We start from the raw sequence: 20,885 nt of genomic DNA on the forward strand, positions 1-20,885 counted from the left end.
GATGCAAAAGGACTAGGCAAATAGAACTGTCAACTGAGACCTCAGAATGCTCCTCAGATGTCAACAAAAGGATGTGATCCCCAGCTCATGACAGCAGCACCAAGCACCTAACAAACACTTGACAAATTGTGCACTGTCAGAGCATGTGCCTGTCTGATTAGTAACAATGGAAAAGGAAGTGGGTCATTATTTTGGTCACGGACCAGTATCATACAGATAAAAGGTCACCGTGCTAGTGGGGATATTGCTATGGATTTAATTTTTGCCTTGAAACATTGCAACAGACGGCTTATTCTAGCTCGATTATCTGAGTGATATTGCAACAGAAATCGTGTTTAGCAGAATATATTTAGCTCTATGTTTGGACATACAGTGAGTCCCAAGTTCCCAGCCTCTAGAGACCTCATTTTAAATTGCATCCTACAAATGTCCTCCCCTTTTTTTTCCATTCAAGCAAATTGGTATAGCCCTTGTTCTACTTGCCACATTCTTTCCAGGGCAAACAGATGGAAGGAAGAGAACATGCCAGAAAGAAGAAATGGAAACTGAAAATGACATTACAATGAAAATAAACCTGCAAAATATTATCTGGGTCAACTCTTCATACGTTTTAAAATCAGCACCAGCAGGCTCTGCACATATGGCATTGGTTTTATATTTTTTTGGTTCAGATGTCACACAGGATTAGTGCAAAAGGAAAAATCCCAGCATGGAACCTATTTTTATACAGATTAATCAATCATTTCGCATCTCTTCCTTTCCCATCATTCCCCAAACTTTCAACTTAATGAAACTGCTCTCATTCAAAATATGTTATTTACTGCACTCTGAACGGAAATCCTTTCAGGAAAGGAAGTGGGCTTAGAATTTGAACCTAGGTTTTTAAATGTCACATTTTTAATTCAAGTTATAAATATTAACTAGACTTATGCTATGGCCCAGCCCCTTTTAGCTTATAGCCATTGTGGAATCCTACATATCCATCAGTGGCAGCAAAACAAATTGGCAAACATTTTATTATGTAGATATAGATATAGCCATTTAACGAAAACAGAAAGCCACACATTTGAAAAGAGAAACCTACTGCATATTTCACGTTTTGTTCTGTTGTCTACATTTTCAAGTACACTGAATGTCATAATTCCCATCGGAAAACCAAGCACACAGTTAGGTTCTTAGTAAGTATTTGCTAGGAAATTTGATAGGCTGAATGGCATCAAACCAAAGAATTGTTCAAGTTATTCGCTACAGCCTCCCTTAACTACAAGGCATTGTGAAAACGATGATGATGCTGCTTACAGTAATCATAATACAACAGCAGTGACTGTTTAGTGTACGTCATGTGCCACTGATGATGTCATTGAATTTTCAAAGCAGCCTTGTGTCATATGTACTATTATTATTCCATTATACAGATTAGGAAACAGAGAGGAAATTCCGATATTTTGAGGTTGAAAAAAATCCCATACAATGCTGGTTTTCAGAGATGGGCAGGAGAATTGATCACAGACACATTGAAAAAGGGAAATGGAGCCTTATAATACTCATGAGGTGAAAAACTTTGGAGAAAGTGTCATCGACATTGTTTCCAGGTCTCCAAAACCATGATCACTACAGAGTTCATCATGCACCTTTATTTGTCTGCTGCCCCTTTGATGGGTGGAAATTATATTTATAAAATATGAAGGCAATGACCTAAAGCTCGACCTCAGTGACAAAGTCAGAGCCAGAGGAGCCACCAGTAGGTTCACATCCTCAAAGGGTGGTACCTTTTCACCATTTGGGGCAATTAAAATTGAGCCATGACTAACAATTAGAAGAGATGACATTACACTGGTTGTCCTTTGCATGAATGGTCAGTCATGAGTACAGAAAATAAGAGACATTTACAGTCTAGTGTAATACTCTGTGCTCCCTCTTTTATACGATTAAAAATGAATCTCTCTTTATACCAATACAGTACATGTTCTGCTTTTTATTTAGAGCTGCTAGATGCCAGCTACCTTCTGTGGACAGCCTGAGAATCTAATTTTACACAATTTTAAAGTTATTGAACTAGACTTGGTGTTACCATACACACAGTCTTTTGTTTCCACTAATTAATTTTAACACCACAGGCATTAATCATTTGCCCAGCAAATGAAAATTGCTTTAAGATGACTCATGTGTTTTACAACATTGCAAACCCAACCCTTACGCTCTTGGAATGTACAGTAAAGAGGAAGTATTAGAGCAAATCAGTTAATAAAAAGAAAATTCTTCCACATCCCAATTCCACAGTCATGAAGAGTTTTAGAATTTCTACTGGATGCTACATGAGAAAAGTAAATTAAAACTGGTTAGAGAGATGGTCTCCGAATAATTTCCATGGTGAACTGGCAGATATGAACACATGAGCGAGATCTCTCTTGAAAATAAGCACATCGAGTTTCAGTCTACACAGAGGCCCACTGCAAACTCTGTGCAGTGCCAATTAGCATTAACTGTGGCTGTGCTCATCTATTCCCACAGCACGTTGCTGGGTAAGGCCAGGCTCTGCATTTACAAATGCAGCATGCAATGCTCAGAGTTAGAAGAGCATTCTAAAATGTAATCGTCCATGGTCAATCTTTTTCCCTTTGGCTTCGAATGGCAGACTCACAAATGACAAGGGGTATTTAAAACAATATATGTGTGTATTTTTAAAAGTTTAGATCCAGATTCTGCATTCAGAATATCTGGAAGGCGAGTGGAAAATTTGTTTTTAGACTACACTTTTAGCCTACCACAACTAACTTGACACACACATATACACAAAGAGCATATGCTCTGGGATCCAATATAATTATTTACTTACTGTGACTAATACGACTTACTTAGAAGGTAAGCTCCGTAGACTTTCATGGCAAACACTGCCTCTGCAAACAGCCTCCCACCACAGGCTGGGCTATGTCTTGTGCAGAAATACAGTGTGTGCAGCTCAGCTCATCTCTCCGTGGAGTACAGTCTCAGAGTGGGGTATCCATGGAGACCGAGCCTCCTACTTGTGCAGGGCAAGGAAGTTACTCCGCTGGGCACCATAGCAACAGGAGGCAGAGGGGAGCTTGGCCAATCAGGGAAGAGCACAGGAGCTTCTCCCTGGTGACTGCAGCATTTCAAATGAAACCATCGCCCTCATGAATGAACACAAAGCATTTAAGGAAACATCAAATTGTCAAACAGAAGTAAATGCGTACACAACAGTCAAGGCTAATCCTTTGACAATTACGGAGCAACACTGTGAGTCTTTCTACAATGATTAAATCCCAAAGATCAAGGAAGAAATTACATCCAAACCCCACACAGTCCTACATTTAATGGCAAGCATGTGATGCTTTGAGGAAAATACTTGGTGTACTTCACGAATTCCAGCTATTTAAATATGCAAGGCACTTCACAGTGCTTCCCAGGAGACAGGAACAGGAGACATCCATTGTTCTGATGGGGGAGAATGGAGTCGAGCGCTCCCCAGGAAAACTGTTGGCATAGCGCTTCCAAACAGGAGTTTGCTTAGAGTAATAAGCACGTTTATCAAGCTTCCAGCAAAGCCCTCCATTGTATCAGAATAATTCTAACTAAGAAGGCATCCATGATAAAACAGGGCCAATGCAGACAAGATGGTGAGTGAACATTCAAATGCCTTAAAGCTGTGCTATTTGTAAACTCTCTTCATTTCTCATTTAATCATGGTAACGATCATTTATTGAGCACATACTGTAGACTAGGCAAATACTGTAACTAGAAACACAACTTCTTACCAGATGCAGACTCTGATTTTGCAAAGATACAGGATGTGCATGTTTACTTCTTAGTGCTGTGCAGTATTTACTCCACGCATATACAGCCTATCTCATTTTATTGCGCTTTGCTTTATTGCACTTTACAGACATTGTGTTTTTTTTACAAACTGAAGGCATATGGGAACCCTGAGTTGTCAGATGATGATTTGCATTTGATAGCATAAAGTATTTTTAAATTAAGATATGTATATTTTTTAGACATAATGCTATTGCACATTTACTAGACTACAGTACAGTGTAAATATAACTTTTATATACTCCGGGAAACCAAAAAATTCATGTGACTCACTTTATCACAATATTCACCTTACTGCAGTGGTCTGGAACCAACCCACAGTATCTCTAAGGTAGGCCTGTACTCTGTTATATACTTAACATATTTTACGATTCTCACAGCAACCTGAGAAGGATAAGCATTAATTGTTCCTCCATATTATACAAAAAAAGAGAAAACATTTCCTTATGTTTACAAAAGAAACTCTCCTGCCCACTGACTCCCCCTCCCCTCACTGCTGGGCAGGTGACCTGGTCCACCCTATTCAATGTCTAAATACAAGGTGAGGTACCTTCCTCCTTATATTAAAGTTGTTCCAAAGCCTCTTATTATAGAGCTCTCTCTTATAATTACCTTCTCTGAACAAAAAGTGTCATCTGAAAAAGATACATCAGTCTGAATTGACCTCAGTCGGTGCTAGTTTGGGCCGCCTTCAGAGATCAACTGATGGGATTGTTTAAAATGAAGAAGGCCAAGAAATTCAAAACCAGATTTTGTAATTATTCCTGTCATATGACTCCTCCAACCTTTTAAAGATCAATTTAAATAGCAATAGTCAACGGTTAAGTTGTAGAGACTGAAAAACATATTCTTTGCTAACTAAACTCAGGAACTGAATAGCTTTGGGTAGTGACGGATACTTACATTGCATCTACAGGAAAACAGAAAAACCAGCTGTCCCGTGCTATCCATGGATGTTGTGACAGCCTGCTCTTTGCCCTCCAATGTCCACCTCATTCTCCCCTTCTTCCATAATAATAGGTGCCCAGGTGACTAAGATGTCCTGGGATATAATTGGAAACGACACGTGTCACTTCTGTGCTCTGACCTTAAAATGACTGGGTGAGTATCCCCCGGTCCCTCTCCCCCTTCCTTCTGCCTGGTATAGGACAGCTGACCTGACACAGCTGCCTACCAGCCTCGGTCAACCAAACACTTATGTACTGTTTTATGAGACAGATCAACTCCTGTCTAATTTTAACCTCTGGATTTGGGGGCGTCTTTTTACATTAACTTAACTCATACCCTCACAGTACTTGTAGGCTTGAAAACAATACCCAATAAAAGCACCAGACATGACTTCGAAACTGCTTTATATTAAACAAATTGGGCAGCAGTGAAGATAATTTGCTCTGGAAAAGACGGCTGAGTTGAAAGGTAGCTCGAACGATAAGCAAGACAATAAATTTTTATATTAACTATGAATAACAAGATCAATGTTACTAAATTAATAAGAGTATAAATTGGTATATTTAACTAAAAAAAATAAATTTAAAGAACCTATCGGATATTGACTGTTTCATCCATCTCTAAAGGTTTACTCCAGTTAGCAAATAAAATAAAACATTTTTAATCTCATTAGGAAAATGCAGGGCCTTATATTCTGTCATATAACTGTTTCCCTACACTTTGCTATTTTCACTGCCTTCTCATTAATGTACCTGCTTCCAGTTTCATCTCTTGATAATCCGAGTTCCACAGAGCAGCCAAAAGGATCTTGAACATATACATTAAATCGTCTCTCTTAAAACCGGCCAGAGGTTCCCATTGCTCTAAAGACACAAACCTCACCTGCGACAACTCTCCTCCCTTCCTAGGTCACTGCTCTGCCCACTGCCCCCCAAACCCTCCCCAAATGTGAAGGAATATGACTAAGTTCTCAGCTCAACTGTCATCTCCCCATACACTCCCTGCCCCATGCCCATGACTGTCTATAGCATTACCTTGTTTTCCTTGTCACTATCTGAACTTATCTTGTTTGTCTGCTTGTGTGTGTATCAGCCATCTCCCCATGTTAAAGGCAGGCTCCAAAAGAATAGGCATCTTTTCCCTTTTTTCCACTCCTCTATCCCGAATGCCTGGAACAGTGGTGTCAGCACAGCGTAAATGCTTCATAAACACTTGTTGAGTGAATGAATGAAAGCTGGTCAGTCAATGTATAGCCAGGATTCAAACTGAGGTTTAGCAGAAACCTTACACGTGGTGAAGTGAGGGTTGCCGTCCTTCAGACTCCTACACAGTGATCACCTTCCTGCAATGCCACACTCTAATCCATGCATCTTGGAATGTAAGCCCATTGCAACCAGCTTCCTGAAGCTTACCTCACTTAACCATGGGCTGCATTCACGTAGCTTGCTGCTGTCCCTTGGCTGCTCTCAGATACAGCTTCAGGTGGTAGTAGACCTTAATTCACTGAATTACCCAAATGAACTTACACGACTTTTGCTCAACACGTAACTTTTGTCAATAACCCTATAGTCCACCCAAATGCCACACAACAGATTATACTGGCGAGGAAGAAAGAGAGGTCAGAGTACTTATCCCTCTGCCTCCTTTCTTGTCAGGTGCTTTGTTCCTCTACCAAAGTACACGGTTCTCTCACATGTAGCCTGGGAATTCTCTCCCTCTGGGTCCTGGGTATCTCGACCTTCCTCTGGCCTCTGGCCTCTTCAGGATGGGGGAAGGGCTCCAAGCCATTACCATTGCCATACTTGTTGGATTTCCTTAATCAGGCCCATTCCTGTGTATGCAGTGTCTTCAATAAACTCTTCTCAATTAGGACAAAAAAAAAAAAAAAAAAAGCCCAACCTAAAGAATGTATCTGCATGATTTATAACTCTTAGTTTATAGGTTTGTGTGTAAAAGAAGTTTCCAGGTTTATTTCTCTTATGCTGGTAGTTGATAAATATCTTTAATGGTGGGTGTGTGGTCTGCTGGAGTGTCTGCTACGTATGAGAGACCCATAATGCTTCGTTCTTAACACATTAGAGCACTTAGCATCTGGCAGGCTCTCACACCGGTAGCTAGAACACTGTACATGCAATAAATCCTCGTAGACCTGGGATCTGGATGGCAGGGCCTCTGGGAAGAAGAAGATTATAATTCACTAATTCTTAGGGAAAAACCATTAGCAGACCATTTGGCACCGTTACATTGATTGGGTGCATCATCAAAAGCACAGATGGGAGAAAGGCATGAGAGTAAATATGTAAGTAATCCTGCCATAAAGATAAATACTCAGGTCTCCTCATCATATTTAAGCTTTTTTTCACTGGTCTGGTCTCTGCTGGGGGGAAGGGATAGACTATAAAATAGTTCACCATAAAACATTCTCTGCTGTATCCTGGGGGAACGTTGTTTCTCTCAGAGTGAAAGAAAGTTTCAGAGATCGATTTCGGTATCAGTGCAAAAGCTCTTGTTTAAGTTGACAAAGCCTAATGATCTTTGTTTACGAAAGTATTTTTTTTTTGCGAAAAGTATTAATGACATGCAGGGCAGCACATAAAACATTGTGACAAGTACAGAAAGGACTCGTTCATGATTAAGCAGAAAATCCTGAAGACCTTAACATTTCTTTGATGTTGACATCCTCAGGGTTTATTTTACTGACCTGCATCCAAACAGCCTCCTGTGTTTAACTTTCTGTATTTCATTGAAGTTACACTGAGGTTCACTGATTCTGTTACCAGCAACAGCCAGCATGATCTGTATATGGACTGTATCAGCTAATCTATAGGGCTCTACAGATACTTTTTTAAAATCCCTGTCTTATATCAATACATCTTTCTCAATTGTCACACTCTCCTATTAATTAGGAATAATTAAAATTATTCCTTTGAAGTCAGACCTTAGACGCAGTGCAGTAGTTAAGAGTTAGAAGCAAGACTACCCTGTTTAAAATCCATTTACAAACTGTGTGACCTTGCATGAATTAACCTCTCTATGCCACAGTTTCTCCATCTGTAAAATACGGGAGAATGATTTCACTTTCTCACACTGATATTGGGATTAAATGAGTAAAGTCCTTGGAATTTTGCCTGGGACAGTCAGGGCTCAATAAATATTAGCTAAAACAATTTTTAATCAAACTTCAGAGTCTTGCAAGCCCACAACATTTAATATATTCTTCCAGATATCTTCAGTATCTGAAATAGACTTAAGCGTTTATTTGAGGCTGGGCTTTGCTGCTGGAAGAACTTTGATTGAAACTGTAAGCTATTAGAAAAGTACTGCCCCTTGCCAAAGAATGCAGCATGTTTCCATTTAACCAAAATCTCTTTTAGCACTAAAATTTTAATTTTTCCACTCTATGAAAACATTTCTAAAATGTTCAAGACGTTTTCCTGCCCTCATACACATTATTTTCTGCCAACTCCACCATCACACTGACTCAGTCTGTTTCTGGAACATTAATTATTGCATTAAGTGCTACAAAACATTTAAAGCCTGAAACACTTAGAAGGCCACTACGCTTTTCAGTGGTCTTTTGTTTGCTTTTTCATATTTTCCCATCTCTTTCTTCATTGTCAAGCCAACAGCTGTCAATTAATGCTCTTTTCAGTGCCCTCCTATAGCAAACACTCCCCCCGCCATGTTATGTGAATTGGGAGACATGACCTCCTAGAATTTTTTTTAAATAAACATATAAGTTCTGTGGACAGTTTTAAGGGTTTTCCTGTAAACAAAGTGCAAGGAATTTCTGATATCTATTTTAAGAGCAACAAATGACCATTCTTAACATTTACTAAGGAGTTACTTTGTGCTAGGTCCAATGCTGGGCATTTTACATTCTTTAATCTGTTTAGTTGTCACAATAACCCATTTTACAGATGCTGAATACCAAGTTTCCGGAAGATAACAAGTAGCTGAAGAGTGCACAGTTATAAAGAGGTGGTATGGAACTGTGAACCTAGTACACTGGGCTCCTGAGTCTGGTGGTTAGAAGGTGTCCCCCCAGCCCTGCCCTCCCCCCACTTTTTTTCTGAAGAAACAAACTGGGTAAGCTGTGAGTCTCCTCTTTGTAGCTCAAATTATTATAAGAATGTATGTCCCACCCGCACCCCATCCTGTAAACTGTCTCTTTTATTTCACAGAACTAACTTTGAAGTGAAAGGGACAATGCTTGTGATAAGCACGGGAACAGCTGCAGGCTATCGGCTGTGTGTGAAAGAGCCTCAATCTACTAAGGGAACCAGTGTTGATTAATCATTAACCCAGTTGGTGCCTTCAGAGTTTTCCAGCAAATGCCTCTGAATGTGGGAAAGCGTCTTCTTAAAGTAACCCATCCTCTGTTGTTGTTGTGAGGTTATTACAGTTCATCTGGCCAGGTCTCTGATTTCAAAAGCCTGGGTGGTGTCTGATGACAAGGGAATACTAACTTAGTCTGAATGCTGATGGCAGAGGTGACATCTTTCAAATGCAGATTTCAACATTTCAGTTTCTAAATGTGGGTTTCTTTTCAATTATAGTGACCCTAACCATTTGCTCCTGACCTATCTCCTTAACCGGGAGGTGTTTTTTTCTCCCTTTCACATTTTCTAAATATTTGTTTAAATTGTGTAATTCTTCCCCCGCTCTCCCACAAGCCTTGTGTAGGAAGGATTTAGTACTTGCATTTGTAGAACAATAACACTGGGTCTTTTTCTCCTTTGGGTTAAGATGCTCCCCAAGTAGGAAATCAAGCATTAAAGGAGGCCCAGGAATGTCATTTAATGTCCTAGCACAGAAATCCAATTAGGCCTTTCCTTTCTAGGTGAGAAAAATCTCATCAGGAAAACTGACTGTGAACTACATATAGGAAAAGCACCTGGGAGAAGGAATGGTAGCACCGCAGATCCCTCAAAAAGTATTGGGATTTTATATACACACTACTATATATATAAAATAGATAACTAATAAGGACCTACTGTATAACACAGGGAACTCTACTCAATAATCTGTAATGACCTATATGGGAAAAGAATCTAAAAAAGAGTGCATATATGTGTATGTATAACTGATTCACTTTGCTGTACAGCGGAAACTAACACAACATTGTAAATTAACTATACTCCAATAAAAATTAATTATTAAAAAAAAAAGTTCCCAATCAGAATGCCTTCATTCCCTTCCTTTTAATCTGTACTGCAGCCCAGATTTATTGTAGTTTTCTGCCTTAAACGATAAGGTCCCTAAGAGCAGGGATGATGTTGAGGTCATCTTTGCTTATCTTTCCCATGTTCCCCCCACACTACACATGATTCCTTGTGCACTCTATTCTCAGAGAAGTATTTACTGAACACCTACCTGATGACAGACATTGTATTACACTCTGGAGATTCAGTCTTAAATGTGTGCTGAGTTGACATGAAAAAGGCAAAGCCATTATTCAACTGAACTGCAGGGGTGTTTTCTTCCGCTCTTTGGTGGTAATTTTTAATTAAATCTGCATAGGCATTAAGTGATAGAAGCCAAAATGACAGAAGGCTCACTGCCTCCAAGAAGTTCCAACATGAGTCCTGCTTGGCGGAAAGCAGGGCTTTCATGCTGGGCGCGTGCCACAGTACCCTGCTGGAGAGGTGCTGGCGTGCTCAGCTCACCTTTCAGAGCCCTTCCTGGCATCCTGTGACACAGTTCTCTTCTCCTTCTGCATTAGATACTCAGTAAATATTATTAGCTCTTTATCTGAATGACCAAAGGGGCATTTCTATAACTCCCTTCTGAGATGAACAGCAGTTTCCAGAATCTAGAACAACGGACCTAAAATAAAACGAGCCCAGGTTAATGTTAAAGGGCCCTTGAGCATCTGTATAAGAGATACTAATTGCTTGCTATTTTAATAAACTGGTATTGGTCCTAATGAGTCGATTTATTTAAAAAAAGTAGAGCGCACATCAAGAGTGGAAGATGAGTTTAGGCTGAGGGGAGATGGTCACCTGGGGACAGAGGAGGTGGAATATTTTAACCGAGAGCAGTATCTTCTTGTGGTTTAACAGATTGTCTCTGCATTTTATAATTTTTGGAGTCACCCAGGGGCCTCGGTTCCAGGATTTCCTCTCTTCCTATTTATGAGAATGATAGATTTATTCTGCTGAAAGTTCAGAGAACTATAGGTCACGGTGCAGATTGTTCTAAATACAAAGAGCTTACTGTCCAGAACTGGGGCCCAGTCAAAAGCTCGAGAAATGGTTTTTAGTGATGACATTAGGAATTTCAGGCAACTAAGAAATAACCTTTAGGGACCCCTGTGACCTTGATAAAATGCAAATAAATCAAAAAACCACGAGGTCAGCACTACGTAGGTGATAAGTTTGCCTCTGAGCAATTAAATCAGAAGCAGTTGACAAAGGCCCCGTTTCAGGCTCTGCCTCTGGGCAAGGGTCATTAAACTAGGAGTCATAAATCCTAATAAAGGAGACCCATGAAACCTCAGAAATAGTATGTGATATTTTGTGTGTGTTTTTCTGGAGTATGGGTCTGTGGCCTTCATTATTCTCAAATGATCCATTATCAAAACAGCATGAAGAACAACTCTTGTTTTCTTTCCTCCCTTCTTCCCTCCCTCCCCCTCTCCTTTTTATTCTTTTTGTCTGCATGTTCTTCATGAAAGCATAAGGCTTAAACATTCTCAGCAAGACAAGCAGTTGATCTTTAGCAAGTATCTTCTGTAGGAACCAGACTTGCTGAGGGTGGATTCTGCACATACGCATAGGGTTTTAAATCTTTCGTTAAGATATGATTATTCTTATTATGATTATTGAAACAAGGAAGGGCAAGGATAATCTTAACTGCCATTTAAATTTAGGTTGTTCTTGCTGCACCACACTTGTCTCTTTTTTCACTGTTTCTTTGTATTGTCACCACCATAAAGTGTTTTTGGAATGGGGCCAGGGGGTGGAGGCATGGTGAATAACAAAAATGAAATAATTTCAGGTTGCATTCAAGTCCTACAATACCTTCACAATAAAAATCTACTTTTTCTTCACAATCCATGAAGAGGACATTCTTTCCTGCAGCATTTCATATTCTCAATCCCATAGCCTACCTTTGCTGTTGAGGTCAACCAATGTTGATTGTGCCCTCGATACACACCGGCCCCTGTGTGCTAGGAATACAAAAAGAGGATGACAGGGCTTCTGCTCTTAAACTCACATCCTGTATGCTACAGAAGCAGACTCCATTGGTGACTGCTCCCAGGTTAAAAGAAAATTGAGAACATTTCCCAAAGGAAGATATACAAATAGCCAATAAGCACATGAAAAGATGCTCATCATTGGGCTTCCCTGGTGGCGCAGTGGTTGAGAGTCCGCCTGCTGATGCAGGGGACACGGGTTCATGCCCTGGTCCGGGAATATCCCACATGCCGCGGAGCGGCTGGGCCCGTGAGCCATGGCCGCTGAGCCTGCGCGTCCAGAGCCTGTGCTCCGCAATGGGAGAGGCCACAACAGTGAGAGGCCCGCGTACCGCAAAAAAAAAAAAAAAAAAAAAAAAATGCTCATCATCTTTAGCCACCAGGGAGATGTAAATCAAAAGCACAATGAAATACCACTTCACACTCACTAGAGGGGGTATAATCAAAAAGATAGACAATAACAGCTGTTGATAAAGATGTGGAGAAACTGAAACCCTTATACATTGCTGGTGGTTTGTAAAGTGGTGCAGACATTTGGGAATACAGTTTGGCAATTCCTCAAAGGGTTAAACATAGAGTTGTCATATGATTCAGCAATTTCATTCCTAGGTATATACCCAAGAGAACTGAAAGCATCACAAAAACCTGTATATGGATGTCCATGGCACCATTATTCATGATAGCCCCAAAGTGGAAACAATCCAAATGTCCATCAACTGTGAATGGATAAGCAAAATGTGGTCTGTCACCACACTAAGGCAAGATGTTAATAACAGGGGAAACTGGAAGTAGTGGTAGTGAGGGGGGATATAAGAACTCTGTTACTGTCTGCTCAATTTTTCTGTAAACCCAAAATTGCTCAAAAAAAAGTCTATTTTAAAATGTGGTATATCCATACAATAGAATATTACTGAGCCATTAAAAGAATGAAGTACTAATACATGAACCTTGAAAACATTATGCTAAGTGAAAGAAGCCGAACACAAAAGGCCACATATTGTATGATTCCTTTATATGAGATGTCCAGAACAGGCAAATCAGACAGAGGGTAGGCTGGTGGTTGCCAAGGGCTGGAAGAAAGGAAAAGCAGACAGTGACTGCTAATGGGTATGAGGCTTCTTTTGGGGGAGATTAAAATGTCCTGAAATTGGACAGTAGTGATGTTTGTATGATCTTTTTTCTTTTTTTTTTTTTGCGGTATGAGGGCCTCTCACCGTTGTGGCCTCTCCCGTTGTGGAGCACAGGCTCCGGACGCGCAGGCTCAACGGCCATGGCTCACGGGCCCAGCCGCTTCGCAGCACGTGGGATCTTCCTGGACTGGGGCACGAACCCGTGTCCCCTGCATCAGCAGGCACTCAACCACTGCGCCACCAGGGAAGCCCTGTATGATCTTTTGAATATGCTAAATACCACTGAAATGTACACTTTAAGAGGGTGAATTTTATGGTATATCAATTATTTCTTAATTTAAAAAAAGGAGAACTGAGCTGGGGGAGGGAGGAAGACAGTTCTGATTCTTGAGTACACAAGGTAATGGTTTATTTCTTGGCTATAATTACAGGACACTCTTCAATTCATTGTCTCTGTCTTAAATATTGGGGGTACCCAACACCTTTTTTACAATGTCCATCTTTCTCTTTTATATGCTGTCTTCTCCATTGTGTACCATTCTCTTTCTTTTTTATATTTTTCCGAAGCAAAGGACTGTTAACAAATTCATCATGACTAACATTTACCAGGAACTATTAGGAAACAGGGGATTTCTTCTTCATACAGTTTAAGTTTTGCTCTCAGACTAAACAACATTCTCTTTGGTTGAACAAAAGCAAGACGAAGAATAATCCATTAAGATATGCTATGCATGTCAATTATTCAGGAAGAACAAAAGCAGAGAGAGATGGAAGAGGACACAGGACCTTCCAATGGCAGCGTACACAGGACCAACCTTTGGCTCCATTGAAATAAAGCCATCTATAGCTCCTTGCACAATAATGATATCACCAAACAAAAATCAGAAGACAAATGTAAGGAATGGGGCTCAGGCAAGCCATTCATCTGTCTTTTCAGGCTCATTAATATGTATAGTACAACTGGTGATACTGAAGAAAATAATGCAATATAGGGGTTGTCTCTCAATGCCAATACTCAGGTCCTTTTATTTTCAAGTTATAACTTTAATTTCACTAAAACTATATTTGTTCATATACTGTATATATTTCTGAGATGGAAAATATTGATTTATATATTGCAAATTCTGAGAACTGACCTTTTCTGATGTTCATGGCATCTCATTCACTGTAATAAAAATCTCCATTTCACCTCATAGCTTTTACTATTTTGTAATTATTGAACATTCTATGTATATATATATTGAATATATAGCATCATATTCATATTTAAATCTTTAAAAGCAAATAAAATAACTAGGTCAGCAAGTATGCCCAGCCCTACATATGGGCATCAAGATAACCTGTTCTTTTCACAATGTGTGCACACTTTGAATGGTACCAAGTAATTTCTTAGTATAATTTATGCTAGACTTAATTATATAGTTTAAGTGTCTGTTAGACCATTCAGTTAACATTTCTTCAAATTTCCTCCCTTTTTTACATGTCTTTATAACGGACACATATGTCACTATGCATTCTCAATTATTAACGACTAGTACAGAAAATATTCCACTCTATGCTCTACCTCCTTTACTTAAAAAAAAAAAAGATGTTTCTGGGTGCTAGGTACAGCATTAGTGTTCCCTACCTTGATATCCAGGTGTTTCATTTCAAATTTCATTTGAAATCCCTCTAGTCATATTGCTCCAATAAGAACATGAAGAGTTTACATACACTCACCTGGCTTTACAAGGCCTGACTTTGGTTCCTTCTTATGTCGAGCTGACTGGATGCTTCCCTCACCAACCATTCCAACTGTGCATTTCTTTCTGATAAAGTCTTCATCACTTCCAGGGCAAAAGCCAACAGGGCTGCTGCCAGCATCCGAGGGCGTTTTCACGGGAGATACTGACTGACTACTAGGACAGCCTGTGTCATCTGGAAGACAAGAATCAATGAGTGTTTAATGAAGAGGGAGGAAATCAATGATGGCAAAGGGAGGGCAGGCAGTGAGCCATGCCCACACGCGCTCACACACGTACTCTGCTCAAGAGGCCCGGGTTGACTCCTGTGGGTGACTTGCCTTTTATTTTCCATATTCTGGCCAATCGTGTTAACAAAGGAAATATCAGCTATTATAAAACATATTTTAAGGCAAAACCTTACAAGATTTTGCATCACAAATATTTCTGTAACATTCTTGTTGTCAAAACCTAAATTAGTTTGTTTTGACCCTTGAGGTAGTATACTTCTGGGTCATAATCGTCCATACATTTTTGATGGGGTAGGTAAATGAAACGTTTGCCAGAGCAATTCAGGATTATTCATATGAAGTCTTCGGGGTCGTCGGGGTTAGGAAAAAGTTACTTGAATATTACTGACCACACCCAGTTTTTGATTACTGGGCCCATCAAGTGGTTCACAGAGTTTGATAGAGGCGAGAGCTGGCTTTAGGAGTTCAAGAAAGCAGAAGGCAGTGATCCTGTTTTATTATAAAACGCACTCAACCCAAAATACATCAGTCAGATATACTGCTGCTTGAGGTAACTGGGTAAAATAAAAATGATATTCAAATTAAAAATATTCCCTTAACTTTCAAGTTATATATTACTACCATGGTCATTACTATAAGTTAATATGCATGATATGAAGTGACCTGTGTAGATGCTTATAAAGCAAACAGGAAAGTCGCATTGCTGACTCCTATAAATGCTTTCCATATCTATTAAATATTTATAATGGTTGGTTAATTCAGTTATACTGTGGTGAGAACTGTATGGGAATTTAAAGCCAATCAACATTACTTAACAGTATGTCTACTCAAACTAATCAATTAGTGGTAAATCTTCACTGCTAAATAATTCTTTATGACATGGAAATATTTTGATGTCAGAGTTATTTTAGTAACTAAGTGGGCAAAAAATGAATAAGGACATTTAGTACTAATAACTTTTAGGACTCTTACACTTTTATAAATATTAAAGGAACTAAAATAACTTGCCATCTATCAAAGGCTATCTTAAAACTTCATAGCTTGAATGAAGACAGAAACAGAAGTAGTTCTGAATAAAATATACTGGTTGCCTGAATTAAGATGACTAGAATCCATCTAAAAAGTAATTGCCTTTGCTTCACTTTTGGCCTCTATTTCAATTTTTATTATGAAATATCTAAGTTCCTAGAACAAAGTGAACTTGGCACTAGTAAAATGATGTATTTCTCTTGTATCTTTTTTGACTTTTGGACATATTAGTCTATATAGGACCTCAATGGTCTGTTTCTGGAAGTAAATGGTTTTTAGTGCACGGTTCATACCTTCTGTCTTTGTTGCTCTTTTAAATGTGCTATGTTCTTCCTGAACTGAAGAGACTTTGTCCCTGAATCACTGTGATGAGACTCCTCTTGGCCACTACTGCTCAGCTATTTCGCTATTGTCCCTGGCTTTCTCCTACATTTGCATGTCCCATTGCTTCAATCCAAAGAAATCTGAGTGCAAAGTTGCTAATTACTCAGACAGATTCCAGCACTTTTACAAGGTTCAACAGGTCTGCACATGGCCTTGGGAGAGCCTGCCTGGTTCCTGATTCCTATCCCAAAGCAGAGAAGCTCAAATGATTGAGGTCTAATCATCCAAAATTACCTATTGTCTTTAAAAGTATTTCCCTATGAGTCAGTTCCATAAATTACTTCTTTTAAAAGAGAGATGGCCCAAATTAACAAAAATCCATGCTTCAGATTCTCTACCCTAAAAGGTAATTTTTCTTGAGAACTCTCAGACTCAAAGGGACAAAATTAAACAATTTCCAGTACTGAGAAACATCGTCGAAATTGTAATTTAAGTAAACAGAAAATGAATGTGTTTTGTTTGGTTCTACTATCATTTTGCCAGAGTTAATAAGAAGGAATGTGGATATGCCATGTTTTCAGTACTAGTCATTTCAAGGATTAAGTACTAGGGTCTGATTAAAAATTGGGGACTGAAGTGATTCAGAATGGTGGCAGTTTAGGGAACGCAGTAGCAATTTTTCACCTGGCATGTATGCCTCACCTGTCATCAATATTTACAGCCAATAACTCTGGGGGCAAGGACCGAGGAGATGAATACCTAAATAAATCTTTAACTTCAGGTACCTCGTACAGCAATTTGAATCATTACCTAGTAAACAAGTGTTCATTTATCACCTCTTAACTGTCTGGTACTGCACTTCACATTGTGGGGGAAACGAGAGGGATTTGAGACATCGTCTTTCATTAAACAAATATGTATCAAGTCCTGGCACTGAACCAGCCACAGGCACTGTACCCAGCCCCCATACTGATGGAGCTTATAAGTAAGTAAAAGGGGTTGGTAAATATCACTTCCAGCACATAGTTCCTGTAAGCTGCTAAGTCTGTTAAGGCAAATCCATACCCAAGAAAAACTGAGTTATCAGAGAAGCTTGGGGCATGTGCCTGTTTTGTGTAATGGGACCAACACTAACAAAGGAATCTGGTTTTGGAAAGGGCAGGGCCATTAATTTTCCTACTACAGAGACCACACTTTAAGTTATGCAAAGTAAGCCCCGAGCAAAAGCGACAGAGCTTCAGTACCAGAGAGTCATCTGGTCACCTGTGGCACCTGAGGTATTCTCCTCTGTGCAGCACTGAAGAAGTGGTTATTTTTCCAACAAGTCTTGTTTAGGGCCCCTTCCCTCCTCCCCCTTCCCCTTCCCTCCTCTTCCTCCTTTTTAACTTCATGATCAGAGCTGGAAGCAGACCACAAGCCCAGATGAAGATAATATTCCTTTCCAAAATGCACTGCAAGATACTCTTAGTTCACATTTATTCCAAGATTCTAAGAATAGGGAACCAAGTTGATGTTCTTTGCTTGTTCACGTCTAATCTTACTATGTGCCAAACTACATGTGGATCCAGCACATATTAAAGAGATTTATTTATTAAACCTGATTCAGTGAAGCACTTTGTGTGTGCCCTCTGTTCTTTGCTGCTACCTTGACTGTTGAATTTGTCTTATAGAATTATAGCTTTTATTAGTTATGTTAGTATAAAGAAATTATCAATGAGAAAAACTTCTAATATGACACCATGAGGAAACTGTTTCTGGGCAGGAAACGGCAGAAATCCTGAATGATTTACCCAGAAAAGTGTGGGTTGTTTCAGATTTCCAGAATGGAGAAAAGTAAGAACATTTCAGCCTGGTTTTAGCATAAGGGAAGCTTTCCTCCAAGGCTTTATAGGAAGAGAGTGTAGGAGACTCTCAATTCTACTGGAGAGAAATGGGTTTTTCTTTTAAAACACACTTAAACATGCACCCACACCAGCTCTAACATAGTTGAGTTTTTACATTTCTTTCTCACTATTCATGGTTAAGTATAACTTCATTAAAATAAATACACACGCAATAGGACCATTTTCCATGTTTTACACAGTGTGATCCATTTGGGATGGATCCATACAAGATAATTTCCTTCCAGGATCAACAATTTAAAATCCCATTTACTTGGGTCCGGGATGGCCCCTGGTGGATCTCAGGTGGTCTAAATGATCACCATCTGCACTGAAGGAGACTAATTTACATGCCCTGTTTTATTTATACTGAGGAATAAGTTCTTCCGCTGATTTGTTCTTGTTTATTTGCTTTGAATACGTCAACCCACAGGATTAAGGATAACTGAAGAATATTTACAGATCCAGGAACCTCCAGAAGTTGTGGCCCACCTCAAGTGCTGTAAGAAATATAATACTGACTAGTTTCCAAATTGGTTTTAAGGGAAAAAATTTTTAATGTCTATAAAGACAGATGAGAGAAGCAGACATCTCATATAATTTTGTAGTCTGGAGGTTGTTAAAAAATGATTTTTAATCTACTTTCCTCTCCCTTTACATTACAAGCTTTTTGAGAATACAGGATATAGTTAATAATTGTAAAATGACTCTACTTATAATTCTGAAAAAAGTGTGTATAAGTATCTTTTAAGATAATTTGTATCTTATTCTAAATGGACTAAAGAAACTTGCTAAATTAAAGAAAATCTGTTGGGTTGTTAAAATTTTAACAGATTTTTAAATTATAACAGTAATAATCTTTAATGCAGAAGATGTAGAGCACAGAAAAGTACAAAGAAGTGAAAAAAAAAAGGGGGGGGGATAATATTTTCCTATAATTGTACTGCCCAGAAAAAATATTTAACTATTTGGCGTACTTCTTACTGATTTTTATACATAGGATTTACTTGCTTGCTTGCTCTTTGTTTTGTTAAAATTTCAACATACATTATAGTTTCATCACTCTGTTATCGAAAATTTCTCCCTGGAATTTGTCAGGCTAGAAAGAAAGAAGCTACTAAGACTAACAGTAGCCAACACAAAGGGGCCCCACTGGCCAAAGATGGAATAATTTGAGCATCAGAAAGAATAATAAATGCAAATGACTGATAATCATTGGATATACTTTAAAGGTCTATGAGTTCATAGTAATACAAAATAAAACTAAAAAAAGAAAGGCCCTTTCAACTCCCCCAAAATCCCAACCCACTGGAAATCTTTGGAAGTGACCCAGGGGCCAATTCTTTATATTGAAATTTGGCAATTAAAAGGAAAGAAAGAATTAATATATATCCTGATTGTAGAAAATGTTACTGGACAAACTGTATTTCAGGATAACTTAAATCGCTCATTGACATTGGAAAGTTCTCCCTTACAGAAGCATTCTGGTTAATGAAAGAAGATGGAATAGCAGAAAATTACTACAGTTGACCTTTGAACAACATGCGGGTTAGAGGTGCTAACCTCCATGCAGTCGAAAACCCACGTGTAACTTAGCAGTGGCCCACCACATATGTGGTTCTATACCCAAGGATTCAACAAACAGCCGATCATGTAGGACTGTAGTATATCTCCATTTTAAAAATCTGAGTATAAATGGGCCCACACACTTCAAACGCATGTTGTTCAAGGGTCAACTGTATTTTGCAATTATTTATAATGAAATACTTGATTTAGGCAACAAACGTTACGGATGAAACCATCAGACAAAAGGCTGGTGGAGAGTCTGCAGTAGAGGGATCAAGCCTTACCCATTTGTACCAACTGAGTATTCTTAGCATAGCTGACAGTGGGGTAACAGACATTATATACCCTCTGATGGGATGTGAGATGAAGCACACAGGATTCTCCACATTCTCGCCACAAAAAAACTGTCCCTGAATCTAATCAAGCTTTAAAACTAATGTCCACCTTATAAAATAGATAGAGAACAGTAATGGGTTAAATCAGGGGTTGGCAAACTGCAGCCTGCAGGCCAAATCCTGTCAGCGGCCTGCTTTTGTAAATCAAATGTTATTGGAACACAGCCCAATACTTCACATAGTGTCAACTGTGGCTTTCAAGCACAAAGGTGAATAATTACAACAGAGATCATCTGGCCAGCAAAGCTGAAAATATTTCCTAGCTGGTCCTTTTCAGAAAAAGTTTGCGGGCCTCTGGGTTAAATGATACCATGAGGAAGCAAACGGGCACTTTTGAGACAACTAGGGCTAGTAGTTTCAGTGTTCTCTAGCGTACCAAGGAATTATGTTAAATTCCTTGTTAAATCATGTTAGTAATGAAAATGGCACTGTGATTATGTAAGAAAATGTCCATTTTTTTTAAGAAAGCATGCTGAGGTATGTAGGTAGACATGAAATAACATGATGTCTGGATATATTCTTTAAAATGCTTCAGCAAAGTAAAGGAGAGAAGGGAAAAAGGGATAGATGTCGCAAATATGACAGCACCTTGCTATTAATCTGGAT

General features: G+C 39.1%; 1 protein-coding gene across 7 annotated transcripts in view; it reads right to left on the reverse strand.

Annotated features, from left to right (window-relative positions):
- SYBU (syntabulin) overlaps nt 1–20,885 on the reverse strand; it is a 72,374-nt gene that overhangs the window by 33,745 nt on the left and 17,744 nt on the right. For 3 of the 7 annotated variants that reach the window (XM_027131626.1, XM_027131622.1, XM_027131621.1), the window contains exons 3-4: nt 14,833–15,030; nt 11,897–11,956 (exon numbers count right to left, since the gene is read on the reverse strand). In XM_027131626.1, the coding sequence (XP_026987427.1) occupies nt 11,897–11,956; nt 14,833–15,030 (258 nt within the window). Of the gene's footprint in view, nt 1–2,855; nt 3,795–11,896; nt 11,957–14,832; nt 15,031–20,885 lie in introns of those variants that run through there. The other 4 variants (XM_027131624.1, XM_027131625.1, XM_027131623.1 and 1 more) reach the window with 2 other exon arrangements.

Source organism: Aethalodelphis obliquidens, unplaced genomic scaffold (assembly GCF_003676395.1).
Source record: "Aethalodelphis obliquidens isolate GAN/ISIS:26980383/991018 unplaced genomic scaffold, ASM367639v1 scaffold39, whole genome shotgun sequence".
NCBI lineage: Eukaryota > Metazoa > Chordata > Mammalia > Artiodactyla > Delphinidae > Aethalodelphis > Aethalodelphis obliquidens.